Source organism: Cloeon dipterum, chromosome 1 (genome assembly GCF_949628265.1).
Source record: "Cloeon dipterum chromosome 1, ieCloDipt1.1, whole genome shotgun sequence".
NCBI classification, from domain to species: domain Eukaryota; kingdom Metazoa; phylum Arthropoda; class Insecta; order Ephemeroptera; family Baetidae; genus Cloeon; species Cloeon dipterum.
Window position 1 is genome coordinate 13,444,916 of NC_088786.1, and position 23,886 is coordinate 13,468,801.

Below are 23,886 nucleotides of genomic sequence, written 5' to 3' on the forward strand. Positions count from 1 at the left end.
AAGCGGGAGGTTAAATTAATATTAATTGAGCGAACCGTCCCACCCACTGCCAAATTACACTGCGGCGAAACTACACATTGACTTATTGAATTCGGCTAGTGACAGCGGCAGCCGGCACCGAACTTACAGCAGCGAATTATTCATGTAACATTCGGACAACCGCGTAAAAAAGTTATTTCGCCGGCACAATTGCTGCAATAAAGCTGGTGTTTGTGTGTGTACGTCGTGCAGCGCTGTAAATCTGGCCGCGAGCACGTGTGGGTAGCGGCAAGAATCGCACTGTCCAGTTTGTTGTGTTAGTTTGTTTTGCACGTATGTATTGTACGATATGAACGATTGTACATGATAGGCGTGTGAAATGCGCGTCGGCCGCCTCCCGCAGGAGTGATAAACCGGCTGATTAAATCGCTTTTTATCGACCATTACGTAAATTGGAAATATGGCCAGGCGTGCGGGCGGCATTGTAAAACGACAACGCGCTTGCTCTTTTGCGGGGGCAAAATTAAAAAGGTTGTTTTTGTGAGCAATTCTGCTTGATGATGGTTGCTGTTGGGTTTCATGATTCACGCTGCGGATGATTTCATCAAAATAAAAACATATTTGGTCCCTTTAACTGTCTTACAGCAATTTTCATAGCCTAACTTAATTTTACAAATGGCTCCTCTCCGAGGTTTGTTACCAGAATAGGCAGAAAAGTGAAATTTGGTTTAATTAGACCCCCTTTTGTTTGTGGTTACTCCTCTGAATTTTTATTAATGAAATGCTAAACATGCAAGCTTAGAAGTTCCACAAAAATTACAAAATCAATATAAAAATCTGATTGACCTTGTGTGAGACAAAAAAATTGATTAATTTGATTTTTATTGTTTATTCTTACTAGCTGCAGATATATACAATACAAGAAATTATTAAAACACAGTAAATGGGTAGCAATGCTAGCAGAAAACTACAAAAAAAGATTGAAAAAACTGAAAAGTAATTTCACACCGCACTGATTGTGAGCCCTCAGTTCATACATTGTGAACATTTTTTAGTATTTTTCCCTTTTCCCGTTTTTCCATTCTAAACAAAAGACTTTCACCGCGGTCCATATTTCCTTTCTGGCAGCGAAGAGAGGAAGTTGGCAGCGATTTGTGCTGACAAACCAAGCATCAGGGGGTCTTAGCATCAGCGAATCATATTTTATTGCAAGACTCTAGCACTTTTTCGCTGTCAGCGACTGAATAAATCGCTTATAAATCATCGTGGACGCTTAAGAAATTTATGACTCGAATAATTAGTCGCTAATAATTCGCTCCTTTATTGGCAGAAGGCTGTAACGGAGCTTTTTTGTGGACTTTCAACGACCAGCATGATGAAATTTCGTCCTCCGCACGCGTCACCTGAGATATATGATTTAAAGGTGCTGAGTGGGTTGTTAATCTTTGTGAACGCAAAATATTAACTCAGGCACAATCACACTTGCTGGATAAAATTAGGCCTCATTTTGAGACGGACAACTCCAAGCAATATGTGACGTGTCATTCAAGTATATAACAAAACAATTTTTATATTATCAAAATTTAATTTTAAAAATTTGACGCATTTCTCCTAATTTGATAGTTCTTATATTGGATCGCAATGAGTACCTTTCCGTTCGTTCAAAGTTCTGTGTAAATTTAGAACTGAAAATTCAAAAATTTGGTTGAAAGTGAGAGTGAAATAGGGTAGCTTCACTATTTGGTTCAAAGTGTATGTAGCCTTCCTTTAGACCATACACACTATATGCTGTCACTAAAAGTATTTGATATCCTTTTTGTCATTCTTGTTGGTAACACGTTCAAAGTGCATTTTTGGTAGAAAATCTTTCCTCGTGTTGGGGGAATCTAAAATTAATTTTAAACTCTTACCAACTTCAGGCATATCAACTAAATTCCCAGGTGTGAAGTGGTTCAAAGCTTCAGCTGACGGCAAATTTGCTATAAATGCTGAGGGCAGGAACCGTAATCGAGCTATACGCATGCTTCTGCAGTTTAAAAAGCAGCCTCATGCGTGCACCAAAGGGCTATTTTTGAGCGCAGCTCAGCGGCGGCTCGGTGAATTTATTTATTTGGGAAGCGGCCCCGTGCCTCCTTCTCTTGCAAGCGGAGCGCAAAACATGTAAATATCATTACCATAAATAAATAAATTCGGCCTTTTGAAGTGTGCGCCTCAACGGATCTAGAGAACGCGTCAGAAGCAGCCAGGCAGGCTCGCCTTTGGCGAAACAAAATTATTTTTCAGACTAGTGACATCACTCAAGCGACATGCTCGGGTTTACCCGTGAAAAATGGGCTAATAGTTGAGCAATTTTGGTGCAGCGAACCGTGAAAAATGATGCCCGAGTTTGTATCAATTAATCAACACGACGAAATTAATCAAAATTAATCCCGCCGTCGGTGTAGGCAGTTTAACTTTGAGTTAATCGCGTCAGCTCGAGAGAGCACGCTAATTGAAAACGATACCGGTGGAATGAACGGCGGGAATAACGCTGCACGTGGCCCATTTTGCGCCAGGAGATAAGAGTACCGAGAGGTGCCAACATTGCCATTGTTTTTCACAGTTCGAGGCATTCTGAATCCCTCTTTATTTGCTGAATGATAAAAGCCAGGAAAGTGGAATGTTAACGAGCTCTGCGCATGATTTATGATCGTCAAATAGGGATTTGTTTTCGTGCATCCCATGGCGTTTTCTTGCTTTTTATTTCACTTCAACAGTGGTGAAGAAAAATAGTATGCTTTTGTGCCATTCTGACATTTTTTATATCACAATACTCTTATTCAGGAGCTCTATTCTATTTGAAAAATTTTCTCTCGAGACGATTTAATGAAGAACACATCTTGCTCATTTTTTGCTGAAGTTGTACAACTTCTACTTCTCAAACTGAGCCTTTGTTAATAAGCACATAATTAAATGCTATATTCTTCCGCAAACAGGTTTTTCCATATAAGTTTCCTTTTTGTATTTAAGGAATTTCTCGCTCCACCGAAACAATTTTCTTCTTTTAAATTAACAATCAAAAGGGTAGATTTTCATAATTTTTTTCATTAAAAATTTGCTTGACTCTAAGAACCGATACTTTCCTTGCAATTTTACGTCGCTTACGTATTTCACATTTGTTGAAAGAAAAAAAATAGCAAGATGCATTAGCAATGGTGGCTCTGCTTCCTGCATAAAGTTCCTACAGGCAAGATATCTTGCCAACGCAGTTCTTTGAAATTTTAAGTGATCCCGAGCTTATTCTGCACAGTGCCCCTCGTTAGGGGAAATTAAATCCAGTCTAAAGCCTCGCATTATGTGCCCATATTTGTATTCGAGGAAGCGCGTGCATCAGGCAAAATAAACAAACGTGTGCGGCTGCAAAAACCAAATCTGCGGAGATGGAGAATCTGGAGCCGCTTAATAAATTCCAATTCCGCTGCGAGAGTGCTGCGGTTTAGTCTGGGCTTAATTCGATTCTAAGTCCGTTGGCAGGAAAATCAGCATTCGCGGCACGCCTGGTGTCAAGCAAAGCTTTTTCTTATTTTTATCACTATGTCGGTGGAATAAATATGAGAAAGGTTTTTTACGGTGGTGCGGGTTTCATTAGAAACCCATTCTTTTCTGCCGAACTGTTTTCGGTTAAGAAAGAGAAGAAGAAGAAGAAGAAGCAGAAGACATTTCCTCCGTGCGCAAGACGTGTTTAGAGGCACCTCTTTTAATGGGGCCCCTTTTCCTAGCAGTCGGAGGGTTCGTAAATTCTGTGTTCATCTAATTTCAGTTTCAGGCAGGAAATGACTTTTCTGTCGACGTGCCAGAAGCATTAGCAAATTAGTGAAACTTGCCTTCATACCTTTTTTTGGCAAAACCAAGCTAACTTGGCGCTGCAATGCTTTTTCATCTCAGTGGTATGTGCCAGGAGGGAGAAGCGGGTAAGAATTTCATTTCAATTTGATTGCACGTTTCCTCTCAAAATGCTTTTCAGGCATATAAGCTTTGAGCTGCATATGATATACTCTTTTGCATAGTGTTTAGAGGAATTGGGTATAAGGTATTGTTATACATAGCAAACAACGACAACGCAGATCGATTTAAAAAGTCAAGAGTACCTTTTATCTTATGTTAGTTTGGATAATTGAGCGCCATATAAGTAGAGAGCTTTCTATATATAAGTATAGTGTAAAGGGATTTCTTAAATGTTTTTTCTGTAGACATTTAAGACTCTCGCTCATTCTAAGTAGAATTGGTTTGCAGAGAGAGGAGATATTTTTATTTTCAAGTGTTAGAAATGACATTTCTAAAAAGCTTTCCACATAAATACCACCCTATAGCTTTATCTCCCGGGGAGAGCGTTAATCGGCCGCGCCTCTCATTTTTCAATCAGTGTTTTCATTTAGAGCTATAATCCATATCTGGTAACTGTCTAGAGGATTTGGAGACTTAATAAATTATCAGTCGGCGGCAAGTTGTAAAGCATGGGTGGTTTCTCCGCACCTTGCTTCCAACTCGAATCAGAGTCGTGATAAATTAGAATGGTAATAACTAGCATGCGTAAACAATGAGAAATGTACTTGATTTGTAACGATGTATTTTTTTCTCTCTCGTGGATGCTGTCAGTATGTTTATCTTTTAATAATGTCTTGACGATTCGTTGAATAAACAAAAACTCATGTAATTGATTGATTATTTGCTTACGCCCAAACATGGCTTTATAAATACAAATAATTGTGCAACACAAGTTGCAAATATTCATACAGCGACTCAACAAAACAAGTTGTTGTGAATTAAATAACAAGTCGGCTCTAACGACATAGTCGTGTACTAATCATCTCATTAGCACCATATATATAAAAAGAGCAATAAAGACGCGTGGCTGATTTACATTTTCATCTCGCGGCGAGTCGGATTTACAGTGCCTAATAATGATTTAATTACACTTTGCCTGGCTCATTCACTGCAGATATGTGCGATGCAATCACGCAACAAACATGCGTGAGCTGTTTTTTATCCTCCAACAACGAGGCGATGCTCATTTCCTTTCCTGGGGCGATTGCTTCTTGCATCACTCGCGGCCGCTTTGTCCGTATATCGGCGAACGAGCGCGAATCGTCTGGATTGCGAATAGTCGCGCGGCAGGTCAGCACCAATTTCACTGACGCGCGGTTCGGTTCGGCAGCGAAATTGCCCCTTGCGACACACGCATGATGTGTGTAACTAGAGGGAAATAATTGGTTGTTATTTCCGACCTCCTCGACTCGGCTCTGCTTTCTAAATGAGCAGATTCTCATCAGTGTAAATATCCTTGTTGGCAAAGAAGTTCCACAGAGGTAATTGCATTTATAATAATTTTAATGGTAATTTTCCACTGCAATGAGTCAAACTTGAAATGGAAATAATTTTTTGCATATACTATGCATTATCCGGATTGTTTGATCCCACATTTTTAATACATATGAGCTGGTGTCTTTCAGTGAGAAAGGCAAACTCCCTGTTTTAGCTATCAGCTAGCAAAGAAACCCATTGAGCTCAAGATAAAAAATAGGAGGCTCGTTAAAGTTGAAATTTAATATTATTACTGTCTATAACAAAACTTGTTGAAATTTCGGGTGTCTAAGTGTCTCTACATTTGATTAATTGAATTGATACTCCACACAATATTAAAAAAAATGTGTGTGTAGTTACGGATGTTAATCAGGTATTACAAAAAATGCTTCTATCAGAAAATTTTTGCGCAGTACAAAAAGCAGAAAAATATGTTCAGGATTGATCAAAGCTTCATTTAGCGAGCGATTCACTTGATCGAATTGTTTGTTTGTGTTCGATTGTAAACAACAAAATGTGCTGAATTGTTCCGACGCGGAAAACAAACGATGCATAGACATTACATAAATTCGCAAGCGGTATGATAAAGCTGGTGCTGTTCGATAGTGTAAATTTGCCGATTCAGGCCACAAGCTCCGAATTTATTCCCATTAAAACTGGGAGATTAGGTCGGCATTAGCCGAGTGCAGGATGTTGTAATTTGCTGGCGAGCAAAGTTCGATAAATTCACCTAATGCACTTTGAAAGGATTAGCCAACGTGCTCATTAAATGTGTGCTGCAAATCCGCAGCAACCAGCGTCAGACATTATACATAAGACAGGCAGGGAAATGCGTGTGCAAAATTAATCAGCAGTAGCAGAGTAACGAGAGCCGATTATTTTGTTCTAAAAGCGGTGCGCACGTCGTTCTCGATTATTTAAATGTCAAAGGACGAATGCCCGTCGAATTCTGAGTGCGGCAAACGACATTTTTGCGCTCGACGAGAGTTGAAACGCTGGATGGCGTTCGTTTTGAGAATTTATGAGGCAAAATTTGTATTTTTTGCAACGCGCATTCCGTACTTTCATGACGCCGGCCCGAGCAAGAGGTAAAAACATCGGCTCGTTTTGCTGCGCCAGGACGGCTTGATGAAATTTCACCTTTTTTGGAAGAAATGTACACGGTCGTGTAAAAAATTCAGTAGTCTTGCTTGTAATTTGCGATTGGTTCGTCTGCGTAAAAATATGTGAAGCAATTAAATTGAAGCTCATGAGTCGGTAAAAAGAGATAATGATATCATACTGGTTTAGTACGCTGCAACTGACAGAAAGATTGAATTCCTCGCTTTGAAATTGAATTACGGTTTAGTCCACTGTTTGATTTAATATGCAATAATTCTTAAAATTTATAACAATCGCTATCAAATGTCAGCCTAAATATCTAGTTTTTCAAGCAGATCGTGTACTTTGTGTGAGCTATAATATTATGTAAGTCAGAGAGAAGAGAAAAAATTCGAGCAGCTGCAGCAATTTCTCTTAGTTTCGTATATATGTGGTTTTTGTTAAATTTTCAAAACAAACACATTGATCCAGATCAATAAAATATAAGAAAAAACTAGAAATTAAGAATCTTGTAGTGAGTTAGCTGAACTAAAAAAGTTTCAGATTCCCGTCTGTTCCTTTCATTGAATCAAGTAGCAGTGCTTCTGAATATGCCAGGAAGTTTTGCTTGATTTTTCTTTGAACTGCAGATCTCTTGGGAGGGTAAACTAAACATTTTATGCAATTGAAAACAAAAGGATCTCTTTGTTTACATTTCCTCGAGTGTCAATAAAAGTTTTTCTTGTATAATTTAGTGTATCATTCAATTCTTGAAATTATTAGTTGAAACAAATTAAAATTAAAAAAAGCAAAATAAAACACGAACATGCTCTCTTATCATACCGCGACCCGTCAATGATTAATGCAAATTAATGTAATGTAGCTGTGGAGATTGCTCTTACTTAGAGGATTGCGAATGAGCTAAGTCCAATCGTTTTCTTTTCTTTTTAGTGTTGTTTTCCTTTTAACAACAAAGACAACTGCTCCTAGTTGTTTTGCTTCGGATTCGATTTGAAAATAACATTAAACTAGAAAATTTACATACCGCTGAAAATTAAAGAGCCACAGATGTTAAATGCAGCTAAGAAACATTCTTGGCTTGAGGAGGGTCAATCAATTAGATTTTTAGAATATTTTAATTGTACTTTTTTGCACAAGTGAAAATGTGACCAGGAGAACTCTAATTTCTGGTAGTGAAAACTCATTAAATATTGTTAACAGCGCTTTATCGAGCTTATTTTATTTTAATATGAAATGTATGAAATATTTTAAATTCATCTCTTTTATTTTTATTCAGCTTGATTAGGTTATATTAGCGGCTCCCTTCTCAAAACATATGCATTTTCAATGTTCAGTCGAAAGACATCTCGTAAAAAAATAAAAAAATTAGAATAAAAAAAACTTTGAAGCCGATTTCCCCGATATTTCACTCACAATCAGCTTCCTGGGTCAGTTTCAACTTAAACATATTCCTTTCAGTAATTTTATACGCAGTTGCCATTTCAGCTGGTACAAAAATTAACTTTAACCCCCTACTGAACCCTAAACAAAACATCTCAATTTTAATCGTACTTTTCGTGTTATAAAAGGCTGGGAAGGAGATGCGTCGAATAGGATAAAAATGAAATATAGGACAGCTACCTATGACATATGAGTATCCGTCGAGGGTGAGCATGCACTTGGCCACCGGCTGGCCCTTGACGGCGGCCGTGGCCACTGCAGCAGCCGCCGCTGCTCCCGAAGACATGGGTCCCGCCGAACTGCGCCGCTCCCGCAGGCGGCCAAGCTCGACACGGGGTTGGAAAGCGGGCTCCTGGCCCATTTCACTGCCGCCTCATTGCTCTCGGGAGAACACGCAAAACTTGTCCGCAACAAACAAACTCTTCTGTCCAAACAAACAACAAAGTTATTCTATGTTCTGAGTTCACACCCAAAAAAGTTGACAGCCCTGGTGCCGACAAAGTCCGCGAAACCGCACTCGCAAAGTTCACGCACTTAATTGAGTCCCGTGGACGCCGTCGTCGTCTTCTCGTCGCCGCAAAGGATTAATGCTGAGGAGCCGCGCGCGCGTCTGTTCGCAGACTCTCGGAGCCGACTGAACGACCGACTGACTGAGTGCGGCGGAGCTCCGTGCCGGCCGTGTCCCCACCAGCCGAGCAGCCACACGGCCCAGGGTAGTGGGGGTTGCCTATCTGGCACTGTCCTTTCATCACAATTTCCGCCCCCGAAGCCCGCTTCCCGGCCGTCGGTCGTCCATCAGGCTAATTTGCCCTGAAGGCAGACGAGCTCATTGTTGTGAAATTTCGGCCTGATTTGCATGCTTGGTGCACACGTTCATAGTGCAGAGCACATTATTCTTTTGTTTTTAAGGCCGAGCGTAATGGAAATTTTATGGGTTTCGAGAGATACACCTACTTTTGTCATTTTTATTGTTCTTTGTTTGACCTTTGTTGCACGTCAGAGAGGGTAAACAAACAATTTTTATAATGATCGTTGTACGCAGCAATGTTAACCAACTCTTATTATAGTAAAAAAATCAATACATATACATATAATGTTGTGATTTGTGATGTGCCTCTTTTTTTAAATCGAACTGATTTTAAATTTTAATTTATGCTTACTGCTGCACGTATTCAATGCGGTGGCTTTTAGGGCAAAACTCTATTTCACGCCATGTTTAAGACTGATCCAACTGCCAATTAAATCCCAAAATCTTCATTCATGCCTGAATAATATAGAAAGGAAACTTTCTGACCCTCATCAAATAAGGAAAGCGCGTGCTCGGGGTTTTGCCTTGGTGAACACGTGCCAATTTTCAAAGAAGGCTTTAATTTAATTTTACTTCAAAATGAAAGGGTCCCAAATAACTTTGGTTTTATAATAGAAGCAGTTGAAAACTGATTTTTTTTTTGTGTGGACCTGTAATAATAATAATCTTTATTTGACTTTTGGCATGTACATAACTCATCACATCCAGAAGAGAAAATCTAGATAGCAACTTCAATCGAGAAAGCCTGTGGCAATGAGTCTTATAATTCATACTTTAGGCTAGACTTCATTATGTTTGTAAAAATTAAGGACCTTTCGCCTTGAATTGAAATGGTTACTAATTTTTCACGCAAAATGTTTAATGAACTTAATATGATTTAATCACCTCAATTACATTGATCTCCGGTGGTACTACGTAGTTAATAGATTATCTAGAAAAGCGTGATTGACATTTGTATGGGGGAAATTATTTATATTAAAAGTTCACATAAATAAATAGGATATAACTAGCATCAATTGTAGGCAATTAACAAAACTATATTTAAAAAAATTAATGATATTTGCCATCTACAGTATCAAATAAAAATGTATAAATTATCGCCACTTTCTGTAACTACTATAAATTATTTATGTCCCAGGAGGAAGATATGAATAAATGATCCTACTTGTTTCAACCCTCAAGAAATGCTAATTTTGATTTGCTCCCCAAATGCTTAAAATACATTCATAAAAATTTTCCTTATCTATTTAGCAGATAATTTAAGGAATAAAATTTAATAAAATTAGCATAAACATAAAAACAACAAATTCAGTCTCAAGGCGAGAAGTGGGCACCAAGTAGGGAGAAAGGTAAACTAATCTTTGGTTTCTGACTTGTGTTCTCCTCTAAAATTCTCCTCGTTTTTATGCTCCGCATTTCTCGTATAATTTTTTAAAGAAAATAAACAAATGCGTGTTGACTTCTACTTTTTTATTTGTAGAGAGCAAAATTATAAACTTATCCACAAAGATTGCATTAGTTTGTATCTTTTTAAAAGCTCGTTAACCGCGTGTTTCCATTTCATTACTGCGTTTTACTGCCTCGCTTAACTAGGCGAATTCCCTATTGAGAAATTCTCTGTGGTGTAAAATAAAAAGAGCAACCCATAAAGGTAACGAAATAACCACTTGGACGCCGAGGCAACTTTGCGCAAAGCACAGCCGTGTGTATGTGTGTGCAGCATAAATAGAGAAAAACAGAGTAGTGTAATAAAACGGGAGCACGGCTAGCAGATTGTCAATTTACATAAATCGGCACTGCGAGTAGCTGCAGAGGATTTCATTTTATGAACAGCAGCTGCTTCACTTCAATTTCGGCTGTCGATCGCCAGTGCAGAGATTGGAGAGAGGGAACCATAATATACATAATTTGAAATTCGCTAATGGAGTGCCGGCTTTAATGAAAAATGGAGTGTACCTCGTTGAAGTACGTACTATATTGGAAATAGCCGAAACAGAAAGAGCAATTGATGCATGGGATTAAACAAAGTTGATTTTTTTCATGGCTATCACTTTGTTTTCTGTAATAATACAACTTTCCAGTATTATTTTATTTTATTTTATTTTATTATGGACCTAATATTGACTGAAGATTTAATTTCTGTGGCGAGACATGTGAAAAATATCCTATTCAAACGTGTACGACAAGAAAATTGACTCTGAGGGAAGCATCTAAAATACGTAAAAATTGATTAATTGCGAAGATTTGAAAGTGTTGCACGCATATCTGCGTTTAATAAAATCACTAATTAATTTTTGTTAAACCAATAAAGCCTGGAAATATGATGTCACATTCGTACTTAGCTTTCCGGCAAAAACATCATGTTATATTAAATTAACAAAATTCAAAATATTTACCTTAACAATGGTTCGAATTTTTACGTTCCTTGACAGAGCAGCCAGATTTGAATTAGTCTGCAAAATTGTAGCCAGAATAAAAAGCAGTTCTCGTAAGTACTGCCGTTGGTCATGCATTTCGCAAGTCGCATTAGTGCGGACTAACAGGTGATCGGAATTTAAATAAGCTGCCAGACAGCCAGACTGTGCGTGGCGTAGATTAGCGCACACTCTCGTCTATTAGGGTTTTGACAGGGTCCGTCATCATCTACACCTGATTGACACGACCGCCTCCAACTCATTTGCATTTGCACCGTCGGCACACTACTGGCTCCACGTTTCCCCACTCGAAATTGGCGATGATTAAGCAGAATTTAACCCTCAACGGCCGATTATGAGATGCATTTTGTGCCAAAGGGCTGTGTGAAAGTGACAGACGGGCGTGTAAGAGGCCAATATAAGTCAACACTTGTCAGCTTTAAACTCATCTGAAAAGCTTAAATTCTGCAGGCTTGACTTAGGTGATAACTATTGGTAAATTTAATTTATTTTATAATTATTAAGGTTCTTAAGGTTCGTTGTGATAAAAACTTTGAAAATACGTAAAACAATTTGAAGCCCATCCTAATAAATGCCAGCCCCAAACTAAAAAGAAGACAAGAAGAAAGGCAGAAAAAATAATGGCAAAGGATTATATCTCCTTGTTCCTTCTTTGAGGAAAATTTCAACATTAAAAGATGTTACATTGAATACATCAAAGAGTAGAATTCGAGGAAGAGAAAAGCTGCCTGCTTTTTATCTTCCTTTGTGCTCTTTTGTGCGTTTGTTAACTTAAACTGATAAAGGTAATTTCATCAGAACATTATCATTTCAACGAGACAGAAAATATTTTTGCTTTGTCAAAGACAATTGCCAGAATTCAAGAAATCAATTGACCTGACCCAAATCATAAAGGCACCATCATTAAGAAAAAATGTAGCTCGTTCAACTGGAAGGAAAAAGTTAAGCCGATCCGTCAGTGCGACGCCTCAATCGCGGCTAATTAATTTAATTGGTCGTCCATTAATCAACCAGCCGGCTCTTTCATTTGCGCCCTTTGACGAGAGAATGAGTGACTGACTCGCCCTGTCAAGCTGAACGCTCTTTACTGCAGTCCCGCGAAACACACACGCACTGCGCTGCTCTCGCATTTTTTTCCAGCGTGACCTTCATTAACCGGCGCTAGATGATTGATCATTCGGCGCGAAAGAGAGAGAATCAGAGATACGCACCGATTTTAGATATTGCAACACATGTGCGCGCGTGAAAATATGTATATCATAGAGCAGTCACTAAATATGTGGAGCGAGATCATTAATTTAGCGCTTCTGACCAAGGCCGCCAAATGAATTCGGTCGTTAACGTTTATTATTTTGTTGTTGCCACAGTTGTTGTCGCGCAGCTAGCTAAGTTGACATCGAGCCGCTTTAGTTTGGCCATTTCGACACTCTGCTGACCAAAATGGCTAAAACGATGGCGTATATATCAATAATTTTAAGGATCCAATATTTATTTAGTTTGAGAAAAACTGTTTAGGATATTACGGCCAAATCCGATTACAACCAAGATATACCGTAACAATCCCCCTGATAAACATATATATTAAAATTGTATAACTTTAGATTCAATAAAACTGGAATAGCTTATAGAATTTTTATTTAACAATTATTTGTATTGAGAATCATGAAATAAGACAAGATATGACCAATAGAGCAAAATAAAACGAAATAAATCAAAATCAATCAAACACACGATGAATCCTTAAGTGAAACAACAATTTCGATTTGCTATTTTATCTTTTCCAAACATATTAACCCTACATTATAGAATACCGCAAAAATTGGCAAAGAGTCATTTAATAGGATGTAGTGTATCTTTTGCAAGCTGATATATTTTCATCTTCATTCATGTTGTAGCTTCTTAATAATTATTATTAAAATTAAACTATAAAATTCCTGACAAGTAAAAACTGATTTTCTCACTTTTTTATGCATTATGGGGAAGGCGCTTTCAGCGGCATGAACCAATACAAATTATAATTAAAAAAAATATTCAAAAAATTTCACATTTTAGAATTATATATCTCATAATGGCTTTGTTTCTTCAGGCGCCTTCCCTATAACATATTTTGTTCGATTGATTCTAAATTTATTTTAGAAAAAAACTTTACTGGATCAAGCTGAAACTTGTGAATTGGAGCAGAAAAACATTCTGACATTTCAATGTCTGTGTCCGAAAATGAGCTATGCCGTGGAACCAATAACGACCGCAAAACAAAAAATTGATTATTAGTGTGTGCCCTTGTCAGCCGCCTCTATTTTTCACGGCGTAATTGTCATTTTCCCATCATTTCTCACTTGTCTCGTGCAAATTTGATACTTGTGAAATATGGTGCAGGCCGAGAAACATTAGTAGCCGGCCGGCAAGTCTGCAAATCGGCTCGGGGCTGTCACGGGAAAGCATTCCTAGCTAGCGGAAAAGTCGGAATTGGCGCAACACCTGTCAATAACATACTCCATGCGCAGCCCAACGAGTGGGTTTATTCTCGCTAGAGCGTACGTACCCGCTGCTGTTTAATAATGCAAAATCCACGCTTCAGTGCTGAATTCGCAAAAGCATTGGTGAAGACTTGAAGGGTGTGCGAAAGTACTCGCTTAGAGACACGTGCGTGGGCCGCACTGAAGGAAAATTCACAACTTTCGTAAGCGCGCACCAACCTGGCTATTCGCATTTGTTCAATTCTCTGAGGCAGCAGATTGCCTCACCGCCCGTTCAAAAGTTTTTCTCAGCCTCTAGATCCTGATTATGCTACAGAACTCGCAGAAAAAAATCATATATAATTTCAAATAAATATATGTAATATTATATAACCAACAATTTTTAAATTATTAAGAGAAATTTAGGTTTTTAAAAATCTAAATTTACTAATATTTTAAGATCTTAAATAGGAAAATAAATATTACATGATCTAAATTTTTTGTTTATATATTAAAATGGTCGTATTTCAATTTTTCAAAAACTTTTGCAAGCGCAGAGAATAACAAATATAACCACAAATTGACTCTCAGCACACCCAGATATCTCCTTATATGTAATTCATATATCTATCTGTTTCGCGTATCTCTAAAATCATGATTGCTTTCTCAGCAAAATGCACTGTCAATTTTACTGCTAACGCTCTTAAACATCAAGTTTATTATGAGTTACACATCGTCGGCAGGCAAATTAGCCTCAGAGTCATACGGCGAGGTTTGCAGAGCGCTCCGGCCAGATCCCGGAGGAGCGGCGAACGCTGCGGAAGATACAAATCCGAAACAGGCATCGGTGCTGCTCTCTCGTGCAAACAGCCGCAACGGCAAGCTTGGAGAAAGCTTCGCTGGGCGGTCGACTCCCTCTGTTTTTTTAGCAACTTTCGGATCTTACAGAAATTAGTGTCGTCATGATGTTGTGTAGTACACCAAACTGCAACGGGTCGAATTAAATTCACTATTAAAAAATTGGCTATTATCAATCGATTTCATTAGCTAACTTGGGAGACCTGTTGTTTAAGACGCGCTTAGGACGCTCATAATTCATAAAATATGCTTTTAAAAGTTGCACTTTCTTTCAATTATACTAGCACTTTTTGAGCAGAAAGATAAGATCGATTAAAATAGATTAATCCAAGTCATTATATCATAATTTTGCAGACTTATTGAGCCCAGCCCGAGAATTTCTTTAATCTGTTTTATAGTTTTTAAACAATCTATATTTATGGGAGTAAAAAGAGTTTTTGATAAATGAAAATAGAAATTTAACGATGAGTGTTAAATTTATTGTTAAATATGTATAATATAGTGTGATAGGCTCAATTTGGATTATAAATTATGGAATGAGGCCAAAGCCAGATGAAAAAGATCGATAAGCATCCACTTCATTATCAAAGCTGCGCCTGGCTGGCGAGATTAAAAGCCAGGCGGAATGCATATATGTGGCCGGCGGCAGCGGCGCGCGCGAAGTTTTATTTATTTCCTGGCAGCATAATATATTATGCTATTTATTCAGAGGATTTTCTGCGTGAGGGAGAGAGAGAGAGAGAGAGAGAGAGAGAGAGAGAGAGAGAGAGAGAGAGAGAGAGAGAGAGAGAGAGAGAGAGAGAGAGAGAGAGAGAGAGAGAGAGAGAGAGAGAGAGAGAGAGAGAGAGAGAGAGAGAGAGAGAGCGGCGGACCAACAATGCGAGCCGGCAGAGTGTCTAATTCAATTATTTGAATTAATTAAGGCGCGCACTGGCTGCGAAAATTCTCTTGGGTAAAGCAACTTTATCACTGCGCGATTCGTCCTTCCTCTTCGGCCTGTTGGCTGCTCACCCGGCTGCACAAACGGCCTGAAAAGCCGGCTGCTGCTTCCTGCTCGGCAGGCTTTGCAATCGGTGGTCGCTCAAATGACGCTGATTGCGAACGAGAACAGAGCCCTTGTTTCCGCTGGTCTTTCTGGGCTCACAGGGATTAAAACTCCATCCAGAAATTCACTAAAAAATATCCGAGCATCATGATGCTAGCAGCGATACTGTTGAGCTAAGAAATACAACATAAATCCAAGAATAATCAATTTTAAAAATTTAATTAAAAAAATCTCTGTACTTTTAAGTGCAAAAATCTTCCAAACACACCACAGCCATCAGAGGTCACCAAATCACTATGAAAAATTCATTTGCAATAGTTTCCACCCATTTCGTTGACAAATAATACCGTAGATATTTCTTCGAACTCTCATATTGGCAATGATCCTAGAAATGTGTTTTTTTTTATTGTTTGCAGAAACGTTTAAAACGTTATTACCAACACCGACGGCCTGCAGTTACCTGTTTGAGCGGTGGTGTTGGACGTGGGACAGTCCGTAACTCGAAAACAATGCTAAATTGGAAGCTTTGGACTGGTGGTCCATGTAAACATCACAAATGAAAACACATTTGAGGTTAAAAATGTGTACCACAGCGGTGTGGACCTTGTTAGTTTTGTCAATCTGATTCGGCCACGCAAGATTTTACATAATTGCAAAATTATTTTTTATTGCTTGTTCTGTTAAATAAACAATTTTAAATAAAATTGAGAAAGTATTTACTGGGACAAAATATGCTCTGGTGAAAAAAATGACAGCTTTCTGAAATCAACAGAAATTCTTCACAAAAAGGGCCGCAGTTCTGAATTCAAAATCTCATTAAGTCCGCCCGCCTTTCACAGCGAATTTTGCCCATTACCAACCCGACGTGGTAATTACTTTTAGAATTCTCATTAAAACTATGCAAAGCGAGGTGGCCGCCGCACCGAGCGCATTTTCGCGTAAACAAATGCAGACTCGCGGCTGCCGCGACTGTCGGGAATTGGCTTCCTCGTTTTTGGCCTCGCTCCAAATCTTTGGCTTTCCTTCCGCATATTAATCCGCAAAACCAGGCCGGCTACGACAAGATCATCTTGTCAGAGAAATATTAGAGCATGGGCGCACGCGGAAAATGAGAATGTAAGAAAAGTGCTGGGAGACGTCGAGATTTACGTCCTATGCCACACAATCCCTTGTATGTCGGCCAAACAATCTATTAACTGCTGGCTTTTTCTGTCCGATCTTTGATTTCGAATAGAAACGAAAATCTGACCGCTTGGTTGTAAAATTGCATCAAATTTTGTACCTACCCTCACGTGAAGTAAAACTGAGTTTTTGTCTCGTCGATTTGAGAAACAAATGGACTCTTAGCAAATTTAAAAGCGTGAAATCAACACATGACAGAGGAATGTGAAATCATTTTTACTCGCTTATGCATTCTGATTTGCATCTCTCCAGCCCGAGTTAATTATTTTTACGTGATAGAAGTAATGGAAAATAACAATAAAATATAAATAATTTTAAAAGACCCCGGTGCGGAACCAATAACACGCAGGGGTCCTTTTCTGGGCTGAGTTTCTTCCAATGAGGCACATCATGAGTTTTTCGAACGCAAGTTGCTCGCTATCTAGGAGTAACTCATTTCAGAAGAGAACCCATCAGTTAACGCAACTAAAAATATTTTCAGGAACCTTACGTTTCAGCTTCAATTTCCTGCAAAATTTGATTTGTTTTGGGTTTCATGCTCGGCGCATTTGATGTGAATTCTTGATCCGTGAGAAGCGCAGAGCGGCGCATGGACGGCAAATTAATATTTGAGCTTGGCGCTGAGTAGCAAATGTAAATTGCTGTGCTCGCTGGCGGATAAACAGCGCATTTGCAGGGAAAATTACAAACGCACTCGCCGCGCGGCCAAATACTCTCGACGCAGCCACTCAACTCACAAAATAACATGCGTGCTGCGCAAGATTAGGACCGACAAGCTCTTGCTGCCGCTTGATGAATATTAATTTGCTCAGCCGGAAATGTGCGGCGGTATATGTTCTGCGCAGGCTTGTTTTTAAATTAGCTTGTCGGTCGACTCTTGGTAATTAATCACGAATTAGAGTGCTTCAGCGGAGCGTTTAACATATTTGATGTAGCGCCACATCAAATAAATTGAGCTGGCAGTAAATATGACAATTTTAAAGTATTGTAAAGAGTGATATGTAATTAACAGTCAATTTATAATTTAGCAGTGAGTATTATGAACACTTTTTTCTTCTTGTGAAAAGAAAATGTCAGATTGTAGATTATTTGCATATTTATGTTTCAGTAAAAAATATGCCAAATTTTTCCTTCCACTCTTTGAGTTGATAAATTCATCTTTATAAAATGCTATACAATCAATCTGATTACGAGCGCAAAATAAATAGTATAGTTTTTTATGAAGGGGTTACCCAAGGAAAAAAAATTTTTACGTCCGGTGTTTAATTATAAATATTGAGTTTTTGACTTCTAACGGCGAGGTTATGATAAAGAACTGATACAAACACAAACTTAATAGAGTTCGCGCTCAACTCGTGAAATGTGCTATCATCTGTGATCCTATTCATCGAATTTGAAACATAATGTATTTATGCCATCTTTGATGCGCAAAAAGATTTTACCTCAAACATTACTCGCACTATTTGCTTTAAACTGCGGCATTTTGTGACGTCTAGTATAGAAGAAAAGTAAATTCTTTTTACGCCAACTTGGAACTGGCCTAGTTTCACAACAGCAGATGAGCAACTGGTATAGAGGTAACTCAACCGCGGCAAAAGGATCTGTTCCCCATAACGTATAACACAGAGTGCAAACAACAGCGCGGTAAAGACACCGCATGATTCAATCTCTTTAATGGAAAGCAAATACGCGTCCTGACAAAGCTCTTCCCGATGCTGCTTTTTCAATCAACGATCAATAACTCGACGAGTTCCCAACACTGGCATGTGATTTTTTTCCCAAACACAGATATTTGCAAATTTATCAGGAAGTGTACTTACGAAAAGAGACCGACATTTGTCTAAAGGATCGCTTCGCTTACCTGAAATAAAAAGATTTTTGGGGTTATACTAACGAAGAAAAACGTGTTAATAAAATATTGAAATATGTACACTAAGAAGCGAATATTTTCCTAGCAAGAGATTGTCATAATAGTAAACCAACAACAGACAACAGGATACAATTTTTAGTACGTTCTGAGTTAGAAAACAGCAAATATTGTTGTTTCAATGATAGAATTAACGCTGCGAGTGTTTACTGACATAAAAACAACACAGTTCTTGTTCCTCATTTTCTTCGGTCTATACTACTAATAACTTGTATTGCTAATTACTTTGGACTCGTTGTAAATTGGAGAGCAGACATTAATTTTCCGTAACAATTAAAAGTAACAATTAATTCCTTTTAAAATTTGACAACATCGCGTGCTTCTGCCTTCATTGACGTCTATCGAGAAGGAAGATATTAATTTAAAAAAATTAATGAGTTTAAAAAGATGTTTCTTCAAGTGTGAATAATTATAATTTAACGATGCTGAATGTCTGTATACTGATTTTGATTTCAATCAAAAATCGTTCAAGCGTGCGATAATCGTCTATATATAACGTTGCACGATTTTGACGCGCACTGCATTCAGTGCCGGCAATTAGCGGCAGAAACGAGAGTCGGGGGCTGTGCTGCTAATACAGCGAGGGTTAAGCTCTCAGCCACTCACTCAACCGTTAGCATTTAATAAGCGCACAAATCAGGTCGCTTGCTGATTTTCTTGAAGAAGTTAACAAACATTCGTATTATGTATATGCTGCAGAATTAAGGCCATAATTATAATGTAATATAAGATCAACGTTTTATATTTATGATTTATTAAATAGTAACCGCTTATCTGAGATGTAATTTGCATGTTTTCATAAAAATTAATAAACAATGTTACCTTTATTTGACAAAATAATAATTGAAAACTGTTGTTTTTTGGGGAGGGGTAAGTTACATATCTTTTGAATTTATTTTGTATTTTAATATGAAATTTTTCAAGTTGCCAACGTGGCACTCTCGATTTTCCATTTCCAAATCAAATCCAATTTAGATATTGCTTTATCCTAAATTCAGTTGCAAAACATACCTTAAAAAAATTACAATTAAATTTTAATTTCTTTGGTGAATATCTGTTTGCTTAGCGAGAAAAAAATCAAAAAAAGAAAGTAAATAATTGTTCGAACAATTGCATTTTGCTCTGCAGTGATACTACATAAAAAACAAAACAAAAGAGACTCACTGCATATCATAGAACTACAACTATTTACAATGCATGCAGATTTGAAGACTTCTTTCAAGCACACAAGCTTTTCTTTCTCATCATATTTCTTGAAGAGGAAAATCATTTTCTAGAAAAGTATCAAGCCATGAAGCACTTTTAAATGACAAATCAGACGGGATTGGAAGTTCATCTGCCGCGCACAGCAACAAATAAACATTTCATGAAGCAGGGGACTTGTGCTTCTACGCGCAAGAGAGGCTCCATCTCACAAAAGCGCCTTTTAACCCTTTGTGTCGTATTTCTTTCCGGACTCGTGTGTCTGCATGACGGAGCAGATTTCCCATATACATACACGCGCTGGCCTCGGCTCCTCCATTCCCAGACCGAACCCGAAGCCACTCTTCAAACCGACCAAGCGCGGTATTGTACATGTACAAACCAACAAATTCCGACCAAGACGAATGCACGTACATACAATCAGCGCGCAAATACGATGCGCAAATACACACCAGCCGGCCGATCCGTAATAGGGTTGCCATCGTTCAGCTTCTGTCTTTAGGTCAAAATGGTCACCAGATAGTATGGCTAAAAATTTATTGTGAATTAAATTTTGTATCGAAAGTCTATGCTAGCCATCTGAAACTTATCAGTTACTTCTTCTTTAAAAAAACGTGCCAATTTGAGTAAATTTTGGCTTGAACTCAAACTAGAAGAATTAACTGATGTACTAGCAAAACCTGGACTTGTTCATTTTCATATTTTTTCTTTCTATTTATCTGTTATGAAATTGTTTACGAATTAAACTTGTGGAGTATTTGTAACCTTGTCTTTGCGAGGAGCGAATAACATGAGCGTGCCGCTAAAGGAGTCCTCTGCTCCGAGACAATTTTGATTGAGCTTCAAGGTATTAAATTAACATAAAATTGAGCATGGGAGCTCAAGTTAGTTCTCTCAAACATAGAAAATGATCCACCAATTAAATATTATCAATTTGTAAACCACAGACGACTTCAGAAAAAAAGTATTGCTTCCACCAATCGATCCTTTTCCATCAGCTCCTCTTTTAATAAACGCGGCAACCATGATTCAAAAGAGGCCTCCCAACAAAAACAACGAGAGCAGGCGACCCGATTCAGAACGAGGAACGCCTCCGCGACGCGATATAGGCGTCCCGCTCGGCAGTCAGAACGCGCGGGTTGCATACCTCGGCTCGCTGCTTTTCGCCTCGTAGGCAACCGGTGTGACAGATAAGGCCGGTTGGGGCATGAAAGCGAGTGATTTGTCACGCCGAAAAGCTCTCGCGTGAGCTATAAAAACAAACGGCGCAACGACGGAGGGCGAAAAATGCTGCAAGCTAGACGACGCCGTATTTTAAGCAAATCGCACATTGATCCTGTCGCCTTCGTTCCACCCTCCGGCTTTTCGACACCAAGCATCGAGTGCTAAATGAGATAAAAATAAATGCGTTTTCAAGGTTTGTATTCTGGAAAAAAAGGGTAATCCAAAATGGTTTTTTTCCAGGAAACTTAAAAGATTCTGAGTGGAAGCAATAAAAAATTCCAAAGGCGCTCTTTTATTTATTACAAGTCATTTATTAATATATGAGCACTTTTTACTATGAATTCTTTCACGTTATTGCATCCTGATAAATAATATATTTTTGGGCGAGGGGTGAAGTTATATTATGTGCTTCATAAAATGTGCTTTAGTGCGAGAATCCAATTGCCACCGGCTCAACCTGATTCAGAGCTGATTGTGAGATCAACTTGGTTTGCACCTCATTTTTTATTAGTGTCCAAAAAGAAATTTGGTAGGAAATTTCCTTTCGGAAATTTCATTATCATTTTATTTTATTTATTTTTTTTGCTAATTTATCAGTGTAACCTTTTCTGGATAGTATATCATCCATGAAAACGTGACTTGCATCGTTTCACGTGCCATAATGTGATTGAATAACATTGCAATGGACTGTTCAATAGAGTTGTATTATTTGAAGTAGGTCAGCGAATGCTGCGGGTGCAGAGGTTTTAGCGTAAAAAGCATCCTCGCCGAGCTGCTGCAGCTGAGTTATATTTTCTCTCGTACGCACAGCAATTGCAATTTGCTATTAAATCGATCATTATTACCATGCATGCGTTTTTAACTTCTCTCTCTCTCTCTCTCTCTCTCTCTCTCTCTCTCTCTCTCTCTCTCTCTCTCTCTCTCTCTCTCTCTCTCTCTCTCTCTCTCTCTCTCTCTCTCTCTCTCTCGGCGTAGCGCTTAAAATATGCGCGCACGTAAAAACGCTCAAGTCCGCTTATGGCGTGTTAAATCAGCCTCACTGAAATTCATCTGGTGACTTAAGAGTCGGTTTTTATTCTGCGTTTGTGCTATTTGAGCATGGTGCTTGCAGCCTGTGTAAGTGCTTCGTTACGAAAGCAAGTCGTTGAAACACCGAAATTAGTTGGTGATAAACACAGATTTGGTACTCTTGCGAGCTCCAACAAAGGGATAACTCACGTTAATATTCTCTCATGATTACAGTGAAGGAGGAAACTGTAAGCTGTTGCCCATTATGTAGGAAGATAATCATTTCCAAGGCTGACATCGAGGTTTTTAGTAGAATAGATATTGTAACCATCCCTGAATGCGCACAAACATGTCCTCATTTTTATGACTAGCCACTTGAAGCATTCAATCTTATTTAAAAACAACACATAACATATATTTATATTACGCAATAATTGAACATTATTCTAGCTGAACTCAATATAAATTCTACTAAAAGGGCACTTCCTGAAAAATGTCTTCCTTATTTCCTTTTCTTAATTCATGTTGTGAAAACAGCAATGTCAATGATATCGAAGAGTGAAAGACCCAAAATTTATTTACAAGTGCAAATTTTTTGCATTAAATTTCCTCATTTCTGAATATAAGGTCAGCCTATTAGAGATACTCCTGGAATCCTACTGGAGTTGAAATGCAAACGATTATGTATTCTGCACGAAATCTAAATTATGAATCTTTTTTAGTAAATCACATTCTTTGATCAACCGAATTTTTCTTTTTCAGAATCAAAGTACTGAACGATTCTCTTGCATGTCGGACCGACTTTACGGTTGCTTTGTATTCAATCCTTTTCACTCACTTGCAAAAGATGCCCTTACGCTTAAATGAGTTTTCTTTCCCGCCAGCTAGACGTGTTTGCGCTGACTTTGGAGAGCCCCAGCGGACATGCCAACCGCGCTCTTTCCTTTTATTTTCTCTTTTTCTTCCTTGCTTTTATTGTCGCGTATATATGTACTCGCAAGGTAACAGAGCGCACGTACGCCAGCACTCGCACACGTTTAATCAAACAACGTAGCCGGTGAGGAGTCAAGTTTTCGGGCGCGACCGAATCGCGGGTGCATAAAGAGAGCACGTGACGTGAAAGCACAACTGCCGCCGCCTTTATTTCCGCACCTATTTTACCGTCAAATGAACCTGCTCGGCACAAACTTACACGGATGGGAAAAATTGGTGGCAGTGCCAAAACTGCGATAGAGGACTGTGATTCCCTCCTTTCAGATATTTCAAGAAGTCAATAAATGGATTACATAGTTTTGCTGGCTGGTTTTCCCAGAGTGGTGTTTTCAGAATGGTAAATCTTGCTAACAAAAATCCACCTACTAGATTAAATAGAAAAAAACTAGGTTTAATTTTTTCGATATCAGAGAGCGGGGTGCCTAGAGCTGAAAACGAACTACATTCTCGTTAGAGAACCACCACTTATGATACTAATTCTTTATTTTGACATTCAAGAAAGTTGAACAAGTTATCAATAATATTGAGGGGAGATTTTGCCTCAAAATTGATACTTAAAAATTCCCTTCATTTACTACCTGCAGTCCTTTAAACGCTGAAGGTTTTTCCTCCACCATGTAAATTATTTAAATAACTATTCCACGCTCTTTATTTACCGCAAATGAAAAATTGTTACATGAATGTTTCCGAAAAACTCATTAAATTTTAATATTCATACAGATAACCTTCCCTCGTTCTATTTGCCATTGGATAAAAACCTTCTCCTCCTACCGTTCAGATTAAGGGCACACGCACATCGTCATTCCATAGGAGAAAATCGCAGGCTCTTTTAATTTCCTCCTCTGACCGCACCAGCACTTCGCGTTTTGCTCGTGTGCTGCTGCTTT

At 38.4% G+C, this 23,886-nt stretch overlaps 1 protein-coding gene across 10 annotated transcripts in view; it reads right to left on the bottom strand.

Moving 5' to 3' along the window:
* The window catches only part of LOC135934208 (dual specificity calcium/calmodulin-dependent 3',5'-cyclic nucleotide phosphodiesterase 1-like), a 158,245-nt gene that overhangs the window by 65,292 nt on the left and 69,067 nt on the right, over positions 1-23,886 (bottom strand). For 2 of the 10 annotated variants that reach the window (XM_065475791.1, XM_065475787.1), the window contains exon 1: positions 8,041-8,505. The exons of the other annotated variants lie outside the window; for them this stretch is intronic. In XM_065475791.1, the coding sequence (XP_065331863.1) occupies positions 8,041-8,221 (181 nt within the window). In that variant the 5' untranslated portion in view covers positions 8,222-8,505. Of the gene's footprint in view, positions 1-8,040; positions 8,506-23,886 lie in introns of those variants that run through there. 10 annotated transcript variants of the gene reach the window in all.